Source organism: Pseudogymnoascus destructans (assembly GCF_001641265.1).
Source record: "Pseudogymnoascus destructans isolate 20631-21 unplaced genomic scaffold scaffold_16, whole genome shotgun sequence".
In the NCBI taxonomy this organism is placed as follows: domain Eukaryota; kingdom Fungi; phylum Ascomycota; class Leotiomycetes; order Thelebolales; family Thelebolaceae; genus Pseudogymnoascus; species Pseudogymnoascus destructans.
This window is the reverse complement of record NW_020167535.1, coordinates 545191-567650: the sequence shown is the minus strand read 5'-3', so window position 1 is coordinate 567650 and position 22460 is coordinate 545191. Positions and strand designations below refer to the sequence as shown.

Sequence of the window (22460 nt, the reverse complement as noted above, 5' to 3'; positions counted from 1 at the left end):
GGGGATCTGGGATACCCACTTCATATAGGCATGGAATGGATTTAGTCACTGTACTATAGTCCAAGGCATTCACGAGTTTTCTTGATATGGTGGTTCAGTATTTTGATACTGCTCAGAGTGTAGTCTCCATATGTGTCTTGACCTGCTCTCTTGCTAAAACTACACTTGCTTCCTCAGCCACAGGTCATGATGCCTGGTGGTCTGTGGTGAATAACTTGGTTCTCAGTGGATGTGTTCGCATTCTCATCTTGTAGTGGTTTGATACCATGACTTATGTTAGAGTGTATCTTCCTCGGATCACTTGCAGGGCGACATACCGATCCCACCCATCTCCCCTCAGCTATCCAAACCCCTCACCCAGCCTCGTCTTCGTCGGTCAACCCAATGAAGGGTATAAACAGCTACTCAACCTACTCAGTAGCCGACTTGTACGACCTCTAATTTCTTCCAGCGCGTCCGTGGAGATAATTACACTTGTCGGACTTGCTCCTCAACTCCCCCACCATGTCATCCGGTTCGCTGTAGCCTACAGTAAACCGGACAAACATCTCAACGGACGGAGTAGAAGACATCAGTGATAGACATATATGTGAACAAGTGGGTGATTGGGTGTCTGACGAGGACGGAAACTCGATCGGTAGCAAGCAAGGCTCTAAGGAGACTTTTGGTGATGGTGAAAGAGAGTTGATGTCTTGTGAGAGAGAGAGGCAGGTGGTGACCTGGTGGTCGATTAGCAATATAACCCGGATCGGAATTACACTTCCCCCGACTTCAACTTCCACCGCCTCCCGATCGGGCAATATCACTATTGACTCGCTGCCTCGCCCTCGAATTCACCTATGCGCCCCCCCGCACATCTATAATATATAATATACCCCCCTCCACCAAGTCCTTCAACCCATTAAACCTGCCACCCACTGAAATCCCCTTCCAACGTCACCCCGGGTTAACGCCACGCCACAGAGCGAGAGACAAAGGAAGCGCAACCATGGCGCAGGCGAAGCTCATCGACATCTCAGCCCCAGGCGAGAAGCTGAGCGATGAAGACGCGCGCCCGCTCCGCGAAGAGGTCGCGCGGCTGCTGGGGAGGAGCCAGAAGGGGTTTCCCGGCGCGCAACCGGTTAGCTTCTCAAGAAAGCACATTGGGGAGTTGATGAAGCAAGAGTGCGTACCCCCCCCCCCCTTCCCCCCAAACCCGCAATCCCCACCAGCCAATTTACGCGATAGACAGCTAACAAAACACTTCGCAGCTACTACGTCTGCGAAAAATCTGACGGCCAACGCTACCTCCTCTACTGCACCGCCGACCCCTCCACCGGCTCGGAAGCCCACTTCCTCATCGACCGCCGCAACGACTACTGGTACATCCCCAACCTCCACTTCCCACTCAAAGACGACCCCTCCTTCGCCTCCTTCCACACCAACACCCTGATCGACGGTGAACTCGTCCTCGACAACCTCCCCACCGGCCTCCGCGCCACCTACCTCGTCTTCGACTGCTTGACACTCGACCGCAAGCCGTTGATAAGCCGGACATTGGATAAGCGGCTAGCGTATTTTAAGGACGGGGTGTTTGCGCCGTACGAGGAGCTGCTGAGGAGGTTCCCGGAGGAGAAACCGCATATGCCGTTTGAAGTCCAGTTGAAGGATATGCAGTTCCCGTATGGGTTGGAGATGATGTTCCGTGCGGTGCTGCCGGGGTTGCCGCATGGGAATGATGGGTTGATATTTACGTGTCGTGGGGCGGCGTATCAGTATGGGACGGACCCTGGGATCTTGAAGTGGAAGCCGGAGAATGAGAATAGTGTTGATTTTATGATGCGTCTCGATTTTGCCATTGTCAAAGACGAGGGGGGAGGAGGGAGCTGGACGGATTATGACGCCCTACCAGTAGTCAATCTCTTCGTCTGGACCGGCGACCGCGGGGAGAAGTGGTACGGGACGCTCCATCTCGAAGAGTCGGAATGGGAGGACCTGAAGGCCCGTGGAGAGCCGCTGCATGAGCGCGTGGTGGAGTGCTCGATGGATGAGAGTGGGCGGTGGAGGTTCATGCGGTTTAGGGATGATAAGGATAAGGCGAATCATAGTAGTACGGTGGAGAGCGTGATTGAGAGTATTAGGGATCGCGTGACGGAGGCGGAGCTGATTGCGGCGGCGGGGGGGATTAAGGGGGAGTGGAAGAGGAGGCAGGGGCTGAGGGATGAGGAGGCGAGGAGGGGGATGGGGGGAAAGGGTGCGTAGGTGGTGATGATGGATTGTTTGGGGGCGAGGAGGGGGGAGGGGTGTGGGGGGGTCATCTTGATAGATTTGGGGTGGGATATGTTGGTGTGGTGATGGCGTTGCGGGCTCTGGTTTGGGCGTTTTTCCAGCTGTGGTTTCCGGTTTAAAAAGACAAGGACGCAGGTCGTAGAGAGCTTCTATCTTCTGCGTATTTTGGGGGGTGGCGGGGCTGTATTTATATGCGTAACCTTCATCTAAAAGTAGCTAACGTAGTGTATTGGGAAGTCGGACATATGGGGGTAGTCGGACAAAAATGCCCCACCACCAACTTAGAACCTTCATACCATCCACCATGAACATCCGACAACCATACAGTCGTGCTCAAATTGAAGACAACATCCAAAAGGCTATCATTTACGCTCCAATTGAAGGAATTCAAATCAATTAGACTTGCTGCAGACTACTTTGAAGTTCTCAAGTCAACTCTTGCTGATAGGATGTCCAGGAAGAAAACGCGTGCTATAGTTCACGAAATTGAACAAGTTCTTTCAAATGCAGAAGAAAATACACTAGCACGATGGATTACACGTCTTACTACGACGGGTTTTCCTGCAACTCTTATGTTAATTAAGGAAATGGCTAAAGAAGTTCGCGTACGACGCGTCCAAATCGCGTCTTCTTAAACGATCCTTTGGACTAATCCTACCCCTATAGGCCATGAATGGATCTATAGATTCTTAAAACGACATCTAAACTTTAAAGGAGTCTATTTAAGACAACTAGAGTCTACACGATATAAAGAAGCTACTCCTATAAAGAAAAGATCTTAGCTTGGTTTAACGCGTTTAAAGCACAAATTAAGGAGCGAAAGTATAAGCCATGTACCAACATCTATAGTATGGACGAGACAGGTTTTGTAGTTAGAGAGACTTAATCTACGCGTATAATTGTTGATTCTACCTTGAAGTCTAATTAGAAGGTCATAGCTAGGAAGCAGGAGTATATAACTATACTGCGTTGTATATATAGCGTGTTGCGCGTATTCCACCGAGCTGGAATACTGCAAGTTAGACTTTTTGGCTCAGTAGGATGTAGCGCGAGCGTAACCGTACACCCGATCTCCCCATACATTACATTACGTTACCGTAAAAGAAATTTTATTATTCAGATCGGTTTTTTGATGTGACGAACAAACTACAGCAGGTATTAAACATATTACATGCACACACTCACGTACACCACAAATAAAAGAGACAAGTTTGTATTCCCAGCCTAACTACAGCCTATGAACACCGTCCGTCCAGACCAAACACCAGCCTGCACCGACCTGTGCAAAACGATCCAGCTGCACCTAGCCACCCATCTCCTTCTTTTCAATAAACACTTTCCCATCTGAACCTCCCAATCTCAAGCGCCGCCGCAGAGATCCGACATTACGAGCAGCCTTGATTGAAGGACAGAACGGAAACAGCAAAACCAGCTAATGTGGTAACTATAATTCTTCTGTATGTTCTATAAATACACGCCTGTTGTCCGCAATAGAGCGAGTGCAGAAGGCGACCCGGTCGGCGATTAGATCAGGTAGCAGATCAGACCACAGAAGGCGAGGAGAATGCCTGGGGTTGCGGAAAGGGTTGGCGCGGCGCCGTGGATGGGGGGGAGGCGTTTTCCGGTGGTGGTGGTGTTGTTTGGGCGTGGGACACCGGTCGCGACGGTGGTGGTGTTGTTGCTTGGGTGGGGGACACCGGTGGCGACGACGATGGTGGAGGGTTGGGCAATTGCGGTGTAGCTGGGATGACTGGAGGTTGTTAGCTTGGTTTTTTCTGTTGGGGCTTGAAAGTGGGATATGGAGGGCGGGGGGTAGTAAAATAGGAATGGTAGAGGGGACTAACGCAGTGGCTACTGATGCAGGGGAGCTGGGGGAAGAGTAAACAGTAACGTAGGTGGTAGAGAAGCAGTCAACTGCAAAAGGAATTTGGGTTGAGCTCTCGATGACAGTCACCACGGTTGTGTGGGAGTTGGTCAGTGTCTCGGTGGTCATGCTCAAGATCGAGGAAGCAACCGAGACAATAGGGGGACCGCCGTGCGTCTTGTGAGGGTTTTGGATGATCGCCTCAGATGCCTCTGAAGAAAGTTGGGACACGCCTTCCTTCACTGGAGGGATTGGAGCGCCCGGCAGGGTCTCAGTGGTGGTTAGAGTAATTGAGGCAGTGGTGGGGGTATCGCTGGGGCTGGGGGAGTGTCAGATATGATGGCAAAGGAAATAATTGGACTCGAGAAATAGGTACGTACGTGACGGAAGGGCGGAGAGGGTTGGTCAACGGAGTCTCCGTGCTGACGACTGGGGGAACAATTTCCTTTGTGGAGGAAGGTTGTTCGGTACTGTAATGATGTTAGAAGGTGTTGGAATCAGTTGTTAGTAAACTTTGTGATCTTACGTTGCCGGGGCGGGTTCGGTAGAAGCCTCAGAGTGAGCTTCAGCGCTGCTATATGCTGTTAGCTTGTTTCTCAATGATGTTTTCCAAAGATTGATTTTCCAAGGTCGGTCAAAGATCGGAGAACCAGATTGGAGAACACGAAACGGGTTTCTCAAGGTTGGTTTCCAAAGATTGTTTTAAAAGATAGATCGGATAAAAGTCTTACCTGGAGGGAACAACAGCAGGAACAGGCTCGCTGGCAACAGGAACCGAAACAAAGGTAGACTGCACTTTGGTGCTGGTGAACGATGGGACAGTGGAGACGATTGGCTCTTCTCTAGTGGAAGTAGAGGCCGTAGAGGCGGCAGATGATACAGTTGGCTGCTCAACAGAAGTAGAGGTGGTGGCAGAAGCAATCTGCTGTCCCTTGGTGGGGGAGTAGACATGGAGAAGACTAGTCAGGTCCCCAATGACCTCCGTTGGGAGGGCCAAGGTATACCCCCCGCTGGGCAAGGTGTACTTGACTGACTGGTGGACATGGGTGGAGTAAAAGGTCTGGACCGAGCTAAGCAGAGGTTAGATGGGATAGAGATTGGAAGGGGCTGGAACATACAACTCTGGGAGAGAAGAAGTGTCGGTGCAATCGACAGTCTCGGTGTCAACCTCGCTGACTTGATACTCATTATCGAGGGTGTTGTGGGCGGTGGCGGTGGCCGCACCAAAAGCCAGGGCAGCAAGGGTGAGAGCCACCGTGGAGCGAATGTTGACCTTCATGTTGGCTTGATGCTGGCTGAGTTAGTTTATGTTTGTTTCCATTCATTCATTCAGGGAGAAATTGGGGGGGGGGGGGGTTGAAAGCTATCATCACAAACTGCAATCTAAACCATCAGTGATTGAGACTGAGATTGTGGTTTGAAATAATAACAATGATAGTGATAATAAACATCATTTACTTACAGCAGTTACCTTGATTGATTGAATTGGATTGAGTTGTTGTGCAAGATTGACAGTGTGTTGGTAACGGAGACTGAAGGTTGAAGTTGAAAGGTCCGTACAGATCAATCAACAAGAGAAGTATGAAAGGAATTAAAAGGGGTAGGTTTGTTCTTTGGAAGTTTGAAAAGAGTTGGTGTAGGATTGAAAGAGTGTAAGAGTGTATAAACACAAGTGAAGGGGAACGTGAGTTTTGAAATTTGATGGTGCGTGTGGAAAGGTGAAAGGAGGAAGTTTGTTTTGGGGTAGAATGTAAACAATTTATAGGGCTGGGGCTCTCGCTACTTGGACGCGTCTGGTTCGAGTGGATTGGGGTGAAAGGGGGTGGTTTACTCTTGGAGCATCCTGGTGGAAGAGGAGATGATACTTTGGGGGGAATCAACATAAATCCCACGCCAGTTCGCATCTCTCCGTCGTGCAGTAGACTATAATATATACTTGTAGATGGAGGCACGAATATAATCAGAGGAGAGGAGAGCAAGGACAGTGAGGACAGTGAGGACAGTGAGGACAGTGAGGACAGTGAGGATAGTGAGGACGTGAGGACAGTGAGGGCAATAAGGACAGTGAGGACAGTGAGGACAATAAGGACAAGGACAGCAAGGACAGCAAGGATAGGCCAGCATGGACAGTAAAGGAGATATAACGAAGCTGTAGAATAATAATTATCAAATACCGACACCAGGTCCTGTCTGTCCATATATATCAACAACAGCAAGTGATGGCCCGAGGAAATGCAACTTCACAATCACCAAAGAGATGTAAACAAACAATGTAAATCAGACTCTTGTATCTGAATAGAAATCCCAAGGATATAATAAAACAATATGGATAACACTACAGTACAGGTGGGCAGTCAATGACTGTAACAACACACATGGAAACGAACAATAATTATGAAATACCAACATAGAAAAACCAATCAATAGATATTTAGTATAATTATCAACATTAAATATCTACTTCAAGTCGGCGTTCTCAATCCCCTACAACCTACATTTCCCCGCGTCGTCGATGAATTCATGACGCTTCTCGCGAGCTGATGTCGAAATTACCTTTCCACACCACTTTAGCGCGCCCTGCTCCCTTCACGCGCCTGTCCATTCCGCCCAACCCCCAATCGCGTCCTCGTCGCGTGTGAAACCCCTCAAACCACCACCCACTAAGGCCACCGAACACCTCTCGAATCTCCCATATCCTCCACCACTGCCAATGCGCATCTGAACGCCATACCCATCACCTCTCGCGACACTCAATCACCCACCAGCAACCATCACCTCTCACCCCCGACAAACCTCACAGCGCGCAACCTCCGTCGCCATGGCGCCTCGACGGGCTCCTCCCTCCGCCGCCCCTCCCGTCGAACCCTCACTCCCTGCTCTCACTTTCGACGAACCCCTCTCATGGCGCGCAGGAAAGGCTATTCCCACCGCGGAGCTACTGCGCCGACTCGGCGCGCTGGCTGCGGAGCTCGCAGAGCTCGACCAGGAAGAGACGGACAAGGCGTCGCTCGGCAAGGTTGCTAAGGAGCTGTGTAGTCCCAATCTGTTGGGCCATAAGGACCGCGGGGTTCGCGCATTCGCCGCAGCTTGTCTGGTGGATGTACTGAAGATTTGTGCGCCGGATGCGCCATTTACGCCGTCGCAGTTGAAGGTAGGTTTTTCCCGTGCCTGTTGGATTGGGGATGAGGATGGGGATGTGATGACCGATGTAGCTAACATGGCGGGGATTAGGATATTTTCACGCTGTTCGTGACGTCGATTCTGCCTGCGCTGTCGGACCCGTCGAATGCGTATAATACGCAGCATATGTACGTGCTGACGTCGCTGGCGGAGGTCAAGAGCGTCGTCCTCATTACGGATGTGAATAATTCGGAGGCGCTGCTGTTGCATCTCTTTACCATCTTCTTCGACATCGTGTCGGGCTCGGCGAAGGCTTCGACGGGGGAGCAGTTGAGCAAGAATGCCGAGTTTCATATGAACGAGATCCTGGTGACGCTTGTAGATGAGGCGCCGACGCTGCCGACGGAGGTTATTGATATTATTGTTGCGCAGTTCTTGAGGGCTGCGGCGACGGGGAAGGCGAAGCATAATGGCGATTCGAAGGATGATAAGCAGTCGATTTTGGAGATGAAAGAGTTGCCGGCTGCGTACAAGATGGCGGAGTTCTTGTGCAATTCGTGCCCGGAGAAGATGTCGAGGTATATCAGCCAGTACTTCAACGACGTGATTGTCGACGCCTCGTCTTCCGGATCCATCTCGAAACCTGGCGACCACAGGAGATCTAGCATCAATAATGATTCTGATGACGAAGACGAGAATGCCGGCCCAACAGTTGTAGATCTGCGCGAACTGGAGAAGGCACACAGGCTCCTCCGAGAGCTATGGCGTGCGTCGTCGCAGGTCTTGCAGAATGTCATCCCGCAACTCGAGGCGGAGCTGTCAGCAGAAAATGTACAGCTGCGACTGCTCGCTACCGAGACCCTAGGGGATATTATATCTGGCATTGGAGCTGCGGGACCACCTCCGGCGCCTCCAATGGACCCGGCTGCATATCCGCCTGTGATGCTCGAGGAGTACGCACAGCCGACCGCGCCAACGAATATTCTCACAACGCCAATGTCACCACAGTCGTTTGCACAAGCCTATCCGGCTGTTTACAACAGCTTCCTCGGTCGCAAGAACGATAAGTCTCCACTGATTAGGTCAGCGTGGACTACAGCGATTGGAAGGATCATCCTCACCTCAGCTGGAGGTATCGGATTGAGCCGCGAGGACGAAGCTACCCTTGTAGCTGGACTGGCAGAGAAACTCAACGACGCGGATGAAAGAGTTCGGATCGCGGCTGTAAAGGCAGTTGGCGGATTCGGCTTCCACGACATCGCGACCAAACTTGCGAGCAGCGGCGACGTGAACAAAACAGGATCAGTCCTGTGCAGCTTAGCGGATCGCTCGCGTGATCGGAAACATGCTGTGCGCGTGGAAGGCATGACCACCATCAGCAAGATCTGGGGCGTGGCAGCTGGGGAGATCGCGGCTGGGAACGAGACCGTGACAGCGCTTCTGGGAGCGATCCCGTCGCGCATATTCTACGCTTACTACGCTAATGATCAAGATGTGAATGTGCTACTCGATCACGTTATGTTCGAGCATCTCCTACCGCTGTCATACCCCCCGCTCAAATCGAAGGGGATTAAGAACGCGAATGGGGAATCGCAGCAAGCTACAGATGACTCCTTCGACCCCAACACCGCGCGCGTACAGCGCCTCCTCATCCTCGTCCGCTCCCTCGACCCCAAAGCTAAAAAAGCCTTTTTCGCGCTCCAAGCGCGTCAGAAGACCTTCCGCAACGTGATCACGACCTTCCTGACCAAGTGCGAGGAGTACAACGGCGGCGTGATGGACGGCAACGAGAAGGAGATCAAACAGAAGCTCACGGCTGTGATACAGTGGCTCGTGGCACTGTTGCCGGACTCGCTGCGCGCCAGCGCCGACTTGTGGAAGTTCGCTAAGATGCATGATCGTCGTGCGTACCACCTGATTCGCTGCACTATGGATCCGATTGAGGACTTTAAGACTGTGCATAAGGCGGTTAAGGAGTTTGCGAAGCGTATTGAGGCGGCGCCGGGGGCGCCGGCGGGGTTGCTGGAGACGATGATCCCGCTCATCTACCGTGCTGGGTCAATTGTGTATAATCAGAGCAATTTGCCGGCTATCCTTGAGTTCTCGCGCAATGATGCGAAGGGGCTTGGGGCTACGGCGCATGAATTGCTTAATGAAATTTCGGAGCGTAACCCGGACATCTTCAAGGCTCAGGTCAAGGATCTCTGCAAGCTGCTTATTGAAGCGGCCCCGACAGCTACGAAGGCGAACGACGTCGGCTCAGTCAAGACGCTCAAGTCGTGCGCGGCATTCGCGAAGAAATTCCCGGATGATATCCCCAAGGACAAGCCATTCGTGCAGGCTCTCGTCGCCTTCGCGAAGTTTGGCAGCCCAGCCAAGGCCGCAAAGCACGCCGTCACGATCTTAATCTCGACTACCGCACGCAAAGAAGTGCACGCACGCGACCTGCTGACATGGGCTACAAAAGACTGGACATACGGCGAAGACCACTACCTCACCAAACTCGCCTGCATCAGCCAGCTCAACCTCCTCGCCCCCACCGTAATGGACGAATTCCACGACCCCATCCTCGGAATCACAAGCCAGCAAGTCCTCCTCCAATACCGCACCACCCCCTCCTCCACCGACCGCAGCTGGGTCGACGACGCCGCCGTAGACTCTGAATGCGAAGCAAAAACCTGGTCGCTAAAAGCCCTCGTCAACCGCCTCCGCGTCGTCACCGACCCCGCCTCAGCAGCTGAGCTCGCGCCACCAGTCTACAAACTACTCCTGACCATCCTAAGCAACGAAGGCGAACTGTCCAAAACCGCTTCGACGCCAAAACACCATAAATCGCGTCTCCGCCTCCTCGCCGCGCACCTCCTCCTCAAACTCAGCACCACCAAAGCATTCGACGCGCAGCTCTCCCCGAAATCCTTCCTGCGCCTCGCAACCGTCGCGCAGGACGCCTTATTCCCCGTTCGCCGTAGCTTCATCGATAAACTTCAGAAATACCTCGTCCTCAACCGCCTTCCAACACGCTTCTACGTCATCCCCTTCCTCCTCGCTTTCGAGCCCGAAGCCCATTTCCGCGCCAGCGCAGCAACATGGCTCAAATCGCGCGCTCGCGCCCTACAGGGCCCAGTTGGCGGCGGTGGCGGGGCACTGGAGGCGACTCTCCCGCGCTTGCTGTCGCTGCTTGCGCATCATCCGGATTATAGCCCGGAACCCGCAGATCTACTAGACACAGCGCAATATCTCCTCTTCTTCATCACCAGCGTCGCCACGGAAGACAACCTAGGCCTGCTCTACAAATACGCCGAGCGCGTGAAGCAAGCGCGCGACGCCCTCGACCCCTCTAGCGAAAACATATACGTTCTCGCCGAGCTGGCGATGGCTGTCCTGCGCAAGTGGGAGGCGAGGCGCGGATGGGCGATGCAGGCGTATGCAGGGCGGTTGGGGATGGCGAGGGAGCTGTTCGCGAAAATGCCGGATCATAAGGCGGCGCAGGAGACGGCGGAGAGGGTGTTTTTGCCGGAGGGGGTGGAGGAGGGGGTGGAGGAGGTGGTGAGGAGGGGGGAGAAGAGGGGGAAGAGGGCCGCGGGGGAGGGGGGGGAGCCGGCAGGGAAGAGGCAGAGGGTTTCGACTGCTGCTGCGGCGCCGAGGGTGAAGACGGCGGCGGTGAAGAAGACAGTCAAGCCGAAGACGCCGAAGAATGTGAAGAAGGTTAGAGAGGAGAAGCTAAAGTCGACGGCGGAGAGAAGGAGGAGCGGGAGGGGCGTGGTGGCGGCGAAGAGTTATGCGGATAGGGATGATAGTGAGGATGATGAGGAGATGATGGGGGGGGTCAGCAAGTGGGAGTACGCGGACGGTCACGTCGAGTCTGATGCTGCTGAATCTGATGACGAGTCAGACGCTGAGGCTTCCGAGGCTGCGGAGGAGGATGTGGAGATGTCAGACGACGCTGTCGAGGAGCCTGAAGAGACGCCTGCGCCGGCGATACGGACGAAGGTTCCGGAACTGGCAAAGCAAGAGCCGGAAGAGGAAGCTACGCCTGAGCCGAAGGAGAAGCCGACGAATGGACGGGGACGCAAGGCCGCTGCTGCTGTGAAGGTGAAGCCGAAGGGGAAGGAGAATATCAAAGCCGCCGCTGCTGCGCCGGTGCGAGCGAGGAGCGCGCGTGCAAGGGGGAAGAAAGTTGGGGGTGATGTGTTTGATGTTGAGGAGAGCGAGTGAGGAGTTTTTGTCTTCCTCATTTTTCTTATAATCTTTGTTTTTTTTCCAAAATGTGAAGGGGGAAAGAAGGGGGGAGGGCGGCGGAGGTTCTATATCTGCAATATCACATTTTTTAGCTGGCTTAGTTTTCCCCCGGTTTTCTTGAGAGAAAAGCTTAAGGATTTGAAGGGGGATGGTGGGCGGATACCCTTTGCAGTTGTTTTTCTATCTTTGTCACTTTCTCCACTGGAAACGGGGGGGTGTTTGAGGCTTGTGCGGTTGGCTAGGTAGTGTTGTTGTATATGAGATGATGGTATGAGGGTTGGAAGGGGGCTGAGGGGGTTGCTTGGGTGGGAGCTTGCTGGGTTAGGTAGCTGGATTTGGGGGGATAGTGGGATTATGGATTTGAATTTTGAATTTTGAATCTTGTGTCTAGTGATGATGTGTTCGACTGATGGGTGGTGAGTGATGTGAGACTATTGTTACGTGTCTATGGTGATACTGGTAAGTTTGTTGTCTTTAGTTTTGGTGTTTCACTATTGAGGTTGGGATACTTAATTTTATTTCATAAAGTTTTATAGTCTTAATTACTCTATATGTGATAAACTCTACATTCATTTTGTAGGGCATACGGAGGCTTCCTGCCCCGAAATTGGCCTGTTGTGTAGAGCGCACCAATTTCGCCCATGACGCGAACGAAGCTGTGCAGCCCCAAGTAGGCTCTCTTGCACTGCTCCATGTTCCCACACTCCGCTCTAGGGTCATTGAAGAACACACTTTCAACACGGGTAGACCAACCCCATCACCCCCTCCCTTCACTCTTACAAAAGCGCCATGATATTTCCACTTTCCCAATTCCCAAACAACCCAACCCCTCAAGCAAGCAGCTCACCTCTCATTCTCAGCACTCAACACCTTCCCCCTCCCCCCATCCCTCCTCCTCTCCTCCTCCCCCACCCTCCTCCTCACAATCCCATCCAACACCTTCGCCCTTCCCTCCGCAACCCCCACACACCTCAACAACTCCAACGCATCCACCTCCCTCCCCCCCAACTTCGCAATCTGACACACCTCCCCATGTCTATTAACACCCACCGTCACCGCGCCCTCCCTCACCCCTTCCTCCGCCCTATCCGCATCCAGAAGCACTGCCTCCTCTTCGCCCGAGCGGATTCCGAATATCGAGAAGGTGACGCAGAAGGGGAGGTGGAGAAGACTTAAGGGCACGGGCGCGCGCTCTTCGGCGCTGTAGATTGTGACTTTCTCGCCTTCGACACTCACTTCCGGGCGGCGGAAATGGAGTAACCCCGCCAGCGCAGCGACGCAGCAGGCGTCTAGCAGGCCGCCGCCGTGGGAGAGAATGTGGAGGTCGCAGCAGATGGCCCAGACGCTTTTCCCAGCGAGGAGGCAGAGGGACTCGGTGTCGAGCGCGGCGGAGCGACGGAGCGTTTTATCGAGGAGACGCGCGAGCAGTGTCTCGGGCGGGGAGGGGCGCGAGGGGTCCACGGTTGGGGTGGCCATGGGAGAGAACTCGGTGGTGAGGGTGAAGATGCCGTCGAAGGGGCGGGGGGGAGAAGGGGGGGAGAGGGAACAGGATATTGTTGCTAGGACGCTGGTGGGGGTTAGCCGGGGGGCCTTTGGGTGAACGGAAGGAGAGAGAGGGGGGAAATGGGGGAAAGTACCGAGTCTTTCCCATCTGCACATCGACGCTGCCGTAGGCGTCACCAAAGGTGATTTCGACATCGCGCGCATCGTCGAAGCCGCGGCCGTCGAGGCGGAGATTGTCTTCTAGGGCTTGGAGGATGAATTGGCGCTCGTTGAGCGAGGGTTCTGGTTCGCGCGGCATTATGTAGGTCGGTTTTGCGGGGACCGGCTACGACGTGTCTTTGTATTTTGTTGGTGGGAGCTGTAAGGAAGGGCTGGCTGGGTTGGGAGGAGGTGGGGTTGATTGATAGTGAAATAATATTGCCGGGGGCGGTGTTGTGGTTTGTGCTGGGGTGGGTTTAGCGCGATCGTGTAGCATCGAGTTATGGGTGTTGATATCGCCTGGGCCCTGGAGAATTCCATCACCTCGACATCTTTACGACTTCACTTTGCTTTTCACCACAACGCAAGATGACGACTGGTATGTAGCCATCGCCTGCTTTAAAATACACGTCGCTAATAAAACCCCAGCTCACAGACCAACCTTCGACCCCGTTCGTCCACCCCTCGATCTTCCCATCCCCAGACCCCCAGACTAACACCCCCCAGGCTGTAGGCAAAGAAGCCCAGCGCGGCCCAGCATACCACCAGCGCCTCCTCCCAGCGCACACCCAGCTGAAAGTCCGGTATGTGCCCCCTCCCCCGCGCCTCAATCCCAACACAAGCGCACGCCCGCTAACTCCCTCACCACAGTAAACCCGGCCAAGGCGGCTCCGCCGACTCCCAATCGCGCGACCTGCGCGCCGAACTCCTCGCCGCCGAAGCCGCTCACTTCGCCAAGACGCGCGGTGGCGCCCCCGACCAAGACTCTGTTAACGATGCCGCTCTCGAAGCAGGGAAGCGGGGATTACTCGAAAGCGGCGCGATGGAGGGGGTAGAAGACGACAACGAGGCGAAAGAAGCGAAGCGGCGGAAGATCCTAGAAGAGACGCGGGACATCGACGCCGATTCAGCTTCTGAAAGCGAGAGCGAGAGCGAGGACGAGAGTGAAGACGAGACGGCGGAGCTGCAGCGGGAGCTGGAGAAGATCAAGAGGGAGAGGGCGGAGAGGAGGGAGGCGGAGGAGAGGGAGAAGGCGGCGGCGGAGGAGGAGGCGAGGGAAAGGGATATGGCGGGGGGGAATCCGTTGATGGGAGGGGGGGCGAAACAGGATTTTGGGGTTAAGAGGAGGTGGGATGATGATGTGATTTTTAGGAATCAGGCGAGGGGGACGGAGGGGAAGGATAAGAAGGAGTTTGTTAATGTGAGTTTTTCTGGGGGGGTGAGGGGGGGATGGGGGTGGGGATGAGATGCTAATATTTGGATAGGACTTGCTGAGATCGGATTTCCACAAGAGGTTTATGAGCAAGTATGTGAGGTGAGCGTGGTATGGGACTTGGGGGTGGAATTGGGATGGGGATGAATGCTGGGTCTCGGATAGGACACCAAGTCGAGCATGAGAGGCGTGGTATAATTGAGGCTCAAGGGAACCGAGGAGTTTGATACGAATAGCAGTCGTCGCAGGACGAAATGAGGCTCAAGAGACATGGAGCAGATGGACAGATGGGAAGCAACACAGCGGCGTTTGGGATCGGACGGCGATTAGAGCGGGACCGGGACAGGAGGAAAGGATTACTACATAGAGTGACCACGCGAAACCGCGGCGGAAATGGATAGTGCCAGCTATACACACATCATAATACCACATCTGCATGCATGGTGCACTTGGTCTCTCTACTCCCAAGTGTATACAGATAGATGGAGATGGAGATGCGCCATCGCCATATCGCCCTCCTTCTACTCTACTCCCCAACTCCATACCTTCCCTTCCTCCCTTCCACCAGGTCTCGGTCTCAGCCTATCTCCCCCCTACCCCACATGCCGAAACTACACAACCATAAGAAGCTTCTCACTGGCCATGTGGAAACGCCGACACGGTGAGAGAACAGAGAACATCACAAGGTAGGGGACCCGGACATCGACGACAACACGTCAGCACCAACCAACGCAACCTCGTCCCACATTGTCCTGCCGCTGTACCCTTGTATGGCTGATGATGTACGATACGTCGACGCATGTCGGGACCTCCTCTCCATCCCCCTCCTATCCTGTCGCGCATCATGCTCTACACTACTGACCACCTGAGCCCCATAGTACCACGAGCTAGACCACTCCAGCGATACCCCACCTCACTCCCTCATTGCGCAACGGAGAGAAAAAGACCAGAAACCAAAACCAAGATCCAAGGCACTCCAGACGCACGCCATGCAAGCTTGAAGCTACCCACCCACTCGCATCTTCACGATCCGCTCCTCCCTCCCTGCCACAACCCACGGTCGGTTCCATGGGCGCGAGTGAGACAACAAGCCTTGTTTTGGCTCCTATCATCCGCAGCTAGCTGGCCAATGGTGGCGGCGAGGCCGAGGGGGTGGGAGGACGGGGGGGGGGGGGGGACGAAGTTTACCCCTCCTCTTATGGTGAACCCCTCAAGGGCACAACGAGATCGTCGGGGAGGGGTCATGACGCAACCACGTTTTGGGTAGCTTGGCGGGAGGGGACTCGTCATCTCAGCTTGTCCCGCTTCCAGATGGGTAGTACTGTACTCAGTGATCTTGGGGGTCTGGAGGGGGGAGGTGAGAGGAAGGTGAGAGGCAGGTCGGACGTAGGTGGGAGGAGGGGGGGGGGAGAGGTATAAGTATAAGCAAGCCTTCGCCTTCCCCCGTCTCGAGTCCCCTTCCTTTTGGTTCCTCGATACTTTCTCAATTCTACAATCGCCATCTACCAATCTTCAATCTTCAATCTTCAATCTTCAACCACTCCCCCCGATTCATATAAACATCCTTCATCATGTCTGGATACGGTAACAACAACAACGACGTAAGTCTTCTCACCAACCTCACCCCCTCTTCTTCTCATTAGTCCTGTCGACTTAACACTCCTTCCCAGAGCTACGGCGTAAGCCTCCTCAACCCCCATCCACTGCTGCTCCCATCAGCAGCTGCACCACCCCCAAACCAAACTAACATCCTACCCAGTCCTCCAACACCCGTGGCGGAGACTCGTACGGCGTAAGTCCCTCCTCCCCCCACCCTCCTTATCCCCCACTAACCTCTTCTCCAGTCTTCCAACAACAACAGCTCCAACACTGACAGCTACGGCTCGTCCAATACCCGCAGCAACGACAACGCCAGCTACGGATCTTCCAACAAGAGCTCTAACGACAACGACTCGTACGGATCCTCTAACAAGTCCTCCGGCAACACCGACAGCTACGGCTCGTCCGGAAACAGCCGCAGCGACAACAACGACAGCTACGGCTCCTCCAACAAGTCCTCCAACGACAACGACAGCTACGGCTCCTCCAACAAGTCCTCCTCCGGCAACACCGACTCCTACGGCTCCTCCAACAAGTCCTCCTCCGGCAACACCGACTCCTACGGCTCCTCCAACAAGTCCTCCTCCGGCAACACCGACTCCTACGGCTCTTCCAACAAGAACTCCTCCGGCAACACCGACTCTTACGGCTCCTCCAACAAGTCCTCCTCCGGCAACACCGACTCCTACGGCTCCTCCAACAAGAACTCCTCCGGCAACACCGACTCTTACGGCTCCTCCAACAAGTCCTCCTCCGGCAACACCGACAGCTACGGCTCCTCCAACAAGAACTCCAACGACAACGACTCCTACGGCTCCACTAACAAGAGCTCCTCGGGTAACACCGACTCCTACGGCTCCTCTAACAAGAACTCCTCCGACAGCTACGGCTCCTCCAACAAGAACTCCAACGACAACGACTCCTACGGCTCCTCTAACAAGAGCTCCTCCGACAGCTACGGCTCCTCGGGAAACACCGATAGCTACGGCTCCTCCAACAAGAACTCCTCCGATAGCTACGGCTCCTCGGGAAACACCGACTCCTACGGCTCCTCCAACAAGAACTCCAACGACAACGACTCCTACGGCTCCTCCAACAAGAGCACCTCCGACAGCTACGGCTCCTCCAACAAGAACTCCAACGACAACGATTCCTACGGCTCGTCTAACAAGAGCTCCTCGGGCAACAACAACGATTCTTACGGATCCAGCAACAACAACGACAGCTACGGCTCGGCAAACAACAACTCTGGCTCGTCGATGGTGGATAAGCTTGTTGATAAGGCGACTGATTTGTTGGGAAAGAGCAGCGGGGGTAACAACAACTACTAAAGTGGATACCTGTCCGGACGTAGGGTGGCTCTTGAATTGAAATAACCTTTTTTTGATGTTAATTAGGTTGTGATTGTGACTTTTATGATTGTGATTCCAATGAGTGAATGAATGATGATGGCAATTGCTGTGTATACATGGTGTGGTATCTATCTCTTCCGCTGTGTATGCTATTTCCCAAACTCCATGCACCTCTGCATCCCTCCTTTCTATCATGCTCGCCCTTCTCCCTGGCCACGGCGTCGCTGCGCCTCTCGAGCTTCCCCCTGGTACTCTCCTCCTACTCTCTGGAATCCCTTCAAGCCGCTCCCTCTCTCTCCCCTACCTGCATCCAAAGCAGCATACCGCATCCGTCTCCGCGCTCATCGGGGCTTTCTCATTCCGTCGTGGGTATTATCCGCGCGGTCCGCACGGCACGTCGCGGGTTTGTGCGGCATACCCGCGCTGTAGATGCGTTGAGCCGGGCGTGCAACTGCGCCCAGCATACAGTGGATGCGGCTCTCCCCCCCCCTTGTATAGGTTCTTCCGATTATCAGAGGACCATATAAACCTCTCACTCCCCCTCCTCCACCTTCTCTTCCAACACAACCCACCCCCGTCCCCAAACCTCCTCCCTAACCTCCGCCGTACTCCTCCACCCCCCCTCTTCCTTTCCCTTCCGCAGTCTAGCTCTCACACCCCTAATCTCCCCCTCAAACATCTTCAACTCCCCCTTCGGTCCCTCAAAATGCGAAATACAGTATTCCAGCACATAAGCCAGCCAGAGGATATTCGTGTAGGGGTGGTGTTTTGCCCATCTCCCCTCCGTCCCGTTCCCCGTTTGTTGGGCACCAGTAAGGAGTTCTTCAGCGACGACATGTTCACGCATAGCAGAATAAACACGCCGTTGTTTCCGCTCCTGCTCTTTTGTGCCTGGCTCGCAGCCTTCGAAGAGCGCTGCGTTTTCGGGGTCGTCGAGGTCGAGGAATAATGTCTTTCCCTCCTCGGTCATCGCGCGAGAGAGGGTGTAATCCAGTAATGTGATTTCCAGTCCTGAGAATCCGCTCCTGAGCTCAGATGCCGATTCGGATATTGCTGAGTTTGAAGCCGCCGTAGGAATCCTCCCCACCACCCCAGCACGACGAAGACATATATTCCCCTCATGCAAATCCCTATGCTCGAACCCAAACAGCTCCTCCCCCGTCGCTAGCGCCGCCACCGTTCCCAGAAACACATCCCACAGCTCCTCCCTTGTCGTCAGGTTGTAGTGTTCCAAATCCTTCCCCGCATCCCCCAGTTCCAGGACCAGGAAGAGTTGGTCCTTATGATACCTCGACGGGTGCGGGAAGGCGCTTCGTCCGTATCCTTCGTCCCAGGATTCGCTTTCCTCGGCAGTGGCGTTGGCTCCGGGGGGGTTATCATTCCACCCCTCCCATGCCCTAACCACACCCGCCGGCACACCGCCGCGGGCTACGAATACACCGCGAAAGACGACGAATCCTGACACATCAGTGACGAGATCCAATATCGCGACTTCGCTCAGCACATCCTCGACTTTACACGCCGTCTCCCTCCTACTCCCCGGCCCGCGCGGAGGACGCAGAGCGAGTATCTTGAGGATGGAGGAGCCGGAGGGGTTGTGGAGGGTGTAGATCTCGGCGTAGGAGGATTCGGTGAGTTTGGTGAGGGGCCAGTGGGGGGAGAGGAGGTGGGACCAGGGGAGGGGAGGGGGGAGGGGGGCGAGCCAGGGGGGTGGGTGTGTGGTGGTGGTGGTGGTGGTAGTGGTGGGGGGTTTTGAGGTGGTTGAGGGGGCGGCGGAGGGGCGGGGACGGCGGGGACGGTGTTTGGGGGGTGCGGGTTGAGGGGGGGAAGAGGCGGGGGTAAGTTGGAGGGCGTTGAGGGTGTGTGTTAGATCTGCCAGCGCCTCTGGGTCGGAGTGGGCTTTCGCTTTTGTTGGTGGTTGGGGATGTGGTTTAGGTTCATTGTTCCCGGCAGCGCTTGGCTGGCTTTCTCCATTATCCTCTGTCTTTTGTTCTTTTGCCTCCTTTTTCTTCCGTGAGCTCTTCGGCGTTTTCGGTTTCGCGCTCGTAGTCGTCGTTGTCTCTAGTGTAGGTTTCGCGCTGCTATCACCGCTGTTCTTTGGCGAAGCCCCCTCCTGGATCTCCGACACGGGCTTCTCGTTCCCTGTATCATCTTTGCTATCCTTCCCCTTCCCCTCCTCCTCAAGTTTCTGATCCACCACCTCCGCCATCTTCTCTACCTCCCCCTCCCCCACCTCCCCCACCTTTCTTGCCGCCGGCGACAAATCCTGCAAAAAAATATCCGCGCTCCTGGAGACTTGCTTCTTCTTCCCATATACCCTCGCCGGTTTCTTCGGCGGTCGCTGGGTATCCATCGTATCTGTCGTCGTTGGTCGTCGGTTTGTGGCACGCGTTGTTGCGTGGGACCTTACCTTGGTGGTTGGGTTGCGAGGAAGTGGGATGGAGGGAGGGTGTGGGGTTGCTGGGGTAACGGGTTTGCTTGGCGGGAGTGAGGAATGGTGGGAACCTCGACCGTATGAGAATATCAACGCCTCTCTCGATCGTGATACAAAGATGATTACATCAACGATGCTAAACGGCAGGGCAGTGATGATAATGGTCTAATGCTGATAAGAGCCAACGCGTGACAGCACATCAACGTAACAAAAGCTGCAAGTTTATATTTAAGGACATCCAGTGTACCCCAGCATCCTTCTATTCAGTTGTTAATTGTGCGTCTTTTCTAACAAGATCGGGGTATAGGTTCATAATCCTGAAATATATACGTAAGGAAGAGATTGGGGGTGTTATCACATACATTAATGCTGCAGTCTTTAGAATAAACACCGTCTGGGCCAGAACAGGTTTGGATGGCGGTCTCCAGCGCGGTGGTCCGTCAAGCCGTTGATGAAGCCGCCGTGCAGACCGTAGGCGGTTAGGTCACCCATCGCATACGCCCACTTGTTGAAATGTCATAGAAGAACTCGTAGAAGAGACTGGGACTCTGGGCACACTCCCACATCGTAGGTGCCAATTGTAGGGTAGGCCATCTAGAGATATGGTTAGTGGGGGGTAGACATAAAGAGCGTTGTGTTATAAGTTGAAGGATTGTAGATAAGGCTAGAAGGGGGTGCAACTCACGTGAGAGGAATGGTTGTCACTGTCGAGGTTGACGCCATCCCAGCAGGATGGGAAGAAGGTCTCTGCTCTCATACGAAGACAAGATTGTGTGGGAAGTCTGTAGGTGTCGTCACTGCTGTCTGCATGCTGCATAGCTTGGTGTTCGAAAAGCGATTCGTCAATTGTTCAGAAGTTTCTGGGGTCAATTTTGACACCAAATATAAATAATATATAAAGGGGGTTAGTTTTGCTTATCGACGCATTGGGTTTCCAGTGACCATGCGCAGACCAGCCAGAGGAGCTGCAGGGGAGAAGCCGGACGGGCACTGAGTTCTTCCCTCCTCATAGTCGCACGCTCGGTTCAAGTAGTACACAGCCTAAAAGATATCAGCTCTGTTTAGCACAAGTCTCTGTCTCCCATGCACTTACGGTTCCTTGGAAGTGGATTAAGTCAAAGCTGCCATCAGAGTTCTGGTGGGACAGCTGTGGCTGCCAGTGGTTGCTCTTATCGATCTTCTTGTCACACGTAGTGTCCTTAGCATTCACTGCCGTATTCAAGCCCATGGTCTGTTGGAAGGCAGTTCCGCCAATGACGGCACGTACATGTGCAGAAATGGCCCCTGGGCTGATGATGGAGTCGCCGCGCTGGATGGTCAGCGGTTAACAGTTGACTGTGAAGATCTGGCCATGAGCGAGCTTGATAAAAGGCAGGCCTAGGGCCGCGATCAGAGCAGAATTGAAAGATGGCATGGTGAAGAATGGGTTGAGAAGAAACGAGGAATGACTAAAGGGGTGACGGATCCATTGTTCGTGCCAGCCCTACTTCGGTGGTTTTGCTAATAGTGCCGTAGTCGCCCTCGTTGCAACAGGGGTTCCCCACATTCTCACTTGTGCCAATTTATGATCTCCGCGAATCCGCGGGCGAAAAAGGGCCGAAATGTTTAGCATCTTAAAATCACTAAAGGTATGGCAGTTGCAGTTTGGCAGGTGGTAAGTGCGTCGAAGCTCTATCCTGGGATTATACTGTCAAGCGACCTTTCAAAAGGAGGCCGCTAAGCGGAGCAAGTGCTCTTCGAGGATGTTTCGGTGTGTGATCGGTGGAGTTAAGTAAACAAATGTGCTGCTCGGCAGTCCTATTTCTTCTGTGTTTAGAGATTCCGGACTTTCACCCGACACAGGAGGATTAAAGTAAGTGGGAGTAGGCCTTCGGGTTATTAAATAGCCCCCGCATATTTGACAGGTGGTGTGGTAACTTGCGTGGGAGTTTGTGTCAAATAGAATAGGGGGATCGGGCCGAGTAAACCCTGCATACCCGCACACCTTCCTACCATGTTCGTTTTGACGTTTGATATTTCTCTATTTTAAGGTTTGGATATAAAGGTCACTAACAATATTTGATTCATAATGCTAACGTTCTGATGTCAGAATTAACCTTGATCCTCGGAATCTCGATATAAATTTACTGGTTCTCGTATGTGCGCTGAAGTAGTGATATCAATACTAACTTTTAGGACCGTAGAAAAAAGTTACTATTATCATATTAATATTAATTCCTTATTAGATCCTCCTGTCTGGTAGTACATACCCAGAGACAGTGTTGCCAATAGTGCGGCTTGGCAGTATATTGCTAGGAAATTCCCATATTGTATTGCCACAATATGGCGCTAATAAAGCTTGGCAATACAGTATAATATAAACAATATAAACAATATAACCAATATGGACATCACGTGACAATAATAGTGTAGAATATCACGTGTTTAAGTTACCCCTATTGCTTTGATAGTACTACTTATTATAGTACTATTGTTTTGATAGTACTACTTATTGTAGTACTATCAACGCCTGTTATGATGTTAAGCTATAACCTCACTATTTTGCCCTTCCTTTCTTCTTTCTTCTTTCTTCTACATCGTTACTATATGCAAGATCAGTAAGTACGACAATAGTACTATCTATAATACTATTAATTTACTATTTTATTTTATATACTAACTTGAAAATAG

At 53.4% G+C, this 22460-nt stretch overlaps 8 protein-coding genes across 8 annotated transcripts; 4 read left to right on the top strand and 4 right to left on the bottom strand.

Annotated features, from left to right (window-relative positions):
* Nucleotides 1–836: 836 nt before the first annotated feature.
* Nucleotides 837–2241, top strand: CEG1 (Dcp1p-Dcp2p decapping enzyme complex alpha subunit; the record flags this gene model as incomplete). Its single annotated transcript, XM_024469549.1, has 2 exons — nt 837–1164; nt 1251–2241. The coding sequence occupies exons 1-2, from the start codon at nt 989–991 to the stop codon at nt 2239–2241; spliced, it is 1167 nt and encodes a 388-aa protein (XP_024322324.1). The 5' UTR covers nt 837–988.
* A 1244-nt stretch (nt 2242–3485) lies between these two features.
* VC83_05941 (uncharacterized protein) lies at nt 3486–5891 on the bottom strand. Its single transcript, XM_024469548.1, has 7 exons — nt 5595–5891; nt 5251–5423; nt 4864–5202; nt 4659–4706; nt 4513–4602; nt 4113–4451; nt 3486–4018 (listed from the first exon to the last, which is right to left on the bottom strand). Exons 2-7 carry the CDS (start codon nt 5409–5411, stop codon nt 3793–3795), a joined length of 1203 nt encoding a protein of 400 aa, XP_024322325.1. The 5' UTR covers nt 5412–5423; nt 5595–5891; the 3' UTR covers nt 3486–3792.
* A 512-nt stretch (nt 5892–6403) lies between these two features.
* On the top strand, nt 6404–11769 carry VC83_05940 (uncharacterized protein). The gene is made up of 2 exons (XM_024469547.1): nt 6404–7283; nt 7364–11769. Exons 1-2 carry the CDS (start codon nt 6951–6953, stop codon nt 11465–11467), a joined length of 4437 nt encoding a protein of 1478 aa, XP_024322326.1. The 5' UTR covers nt 6404–6950; the 3' UTR covers nt 11468–11769.
* A 257-nt stretch (nt 11770–12026) lies between these two features.
* Nucleotides 12027–13292, bottom strand: VC83_05939 (uncharacterized protein; the record flags this gene model as incomplete). Its single annotated transcript, XM_024469546.1, has 2 exons — nt 12027–13058; nt 13129–13292. 2 exons carry the CDS (start codon nt 13290–13292, stop codon nt 12335–12337), a joined length of 888 nt encoding a protein of 295 aa, XP_024322479.1. The 3' UTR covers nt 12027–12334.
* Nucleotides 13293–13561: 269 nt separating this feature from the next.
* On the top strand, nt 13562–14780 carry CWC15 (complexed with cef1p; the record flags this gene model as incomplete). The annotated part of the gene is made up of 5 exons (XM_024469545.1): nt 13562–13571; nt 13622–13644; nt 13700–13776; nt 13844–14393; nt 14458–14780. 5 exons carry the CDS (start codon nt 13562–13564, stop codon nt 14509–14511), a joined length of 714 nt encoding a protein of 237 aa, XP_024322478.1. The 3' UTR covers nt 14512–14780.
* Nucleotides 14781–15766: 986 nt separating this feature from the next.
* On the top strand, nt 15767–17335 carry VC83_05937 (uncharacterized protein; the record flags this gene model as incomplete). The annotated part of the gene is made up of 3 exons (XM_024469544.1): nt 15767–16006; nt 16165–16197; nt 16250–17335. The coding sequence occupies exons 1-3, from the start codon at nt 15977–15979 to the stop codon at nt 17333–17335; spliced, it is 1149 nt and encodes a 382-aa protein (XP_024322364.1). The 5' UTR covers nt 15767–15976.
* A 116-nt stretch (nt 17336–17451) lies between these two features.
* On the bottom strand, nt 17452–19709 carry VC83_05936 (uncharacterized protein; the record flags this gene model as incomplete). Its single annotated transcript, XM_024469543.1, has 1 exon — nt 17452–19709. One exon carries the CDS (start codon nt 19707–19709, stop codon nt 17889–17891), a length of 1821 nt encoding a protein of 606 aa, XP_024322363.1. The 3' UTR covers nt 17452–17888.
* A 996-nt stretch (nt 19710–20705) lies between these two features.
* Nucleotides 20706–21018, bottom strand: VC83_05935 (uncharacterized protein; the record flags this gene model as incomplete). Its single annotated transcript, XM_024469542.1, has 2 exons — nt 20706–20831; nt 20884–21018. 2 exons carry the CDS (start codon nt 21016–21018, stop codon nt 20706–20708), a joined length of 261 nt encoding a protein of 86 aa, XP_024322366.1.
* Nucleotides 21019–22460: the final 1442 nt, after the last annotated feature.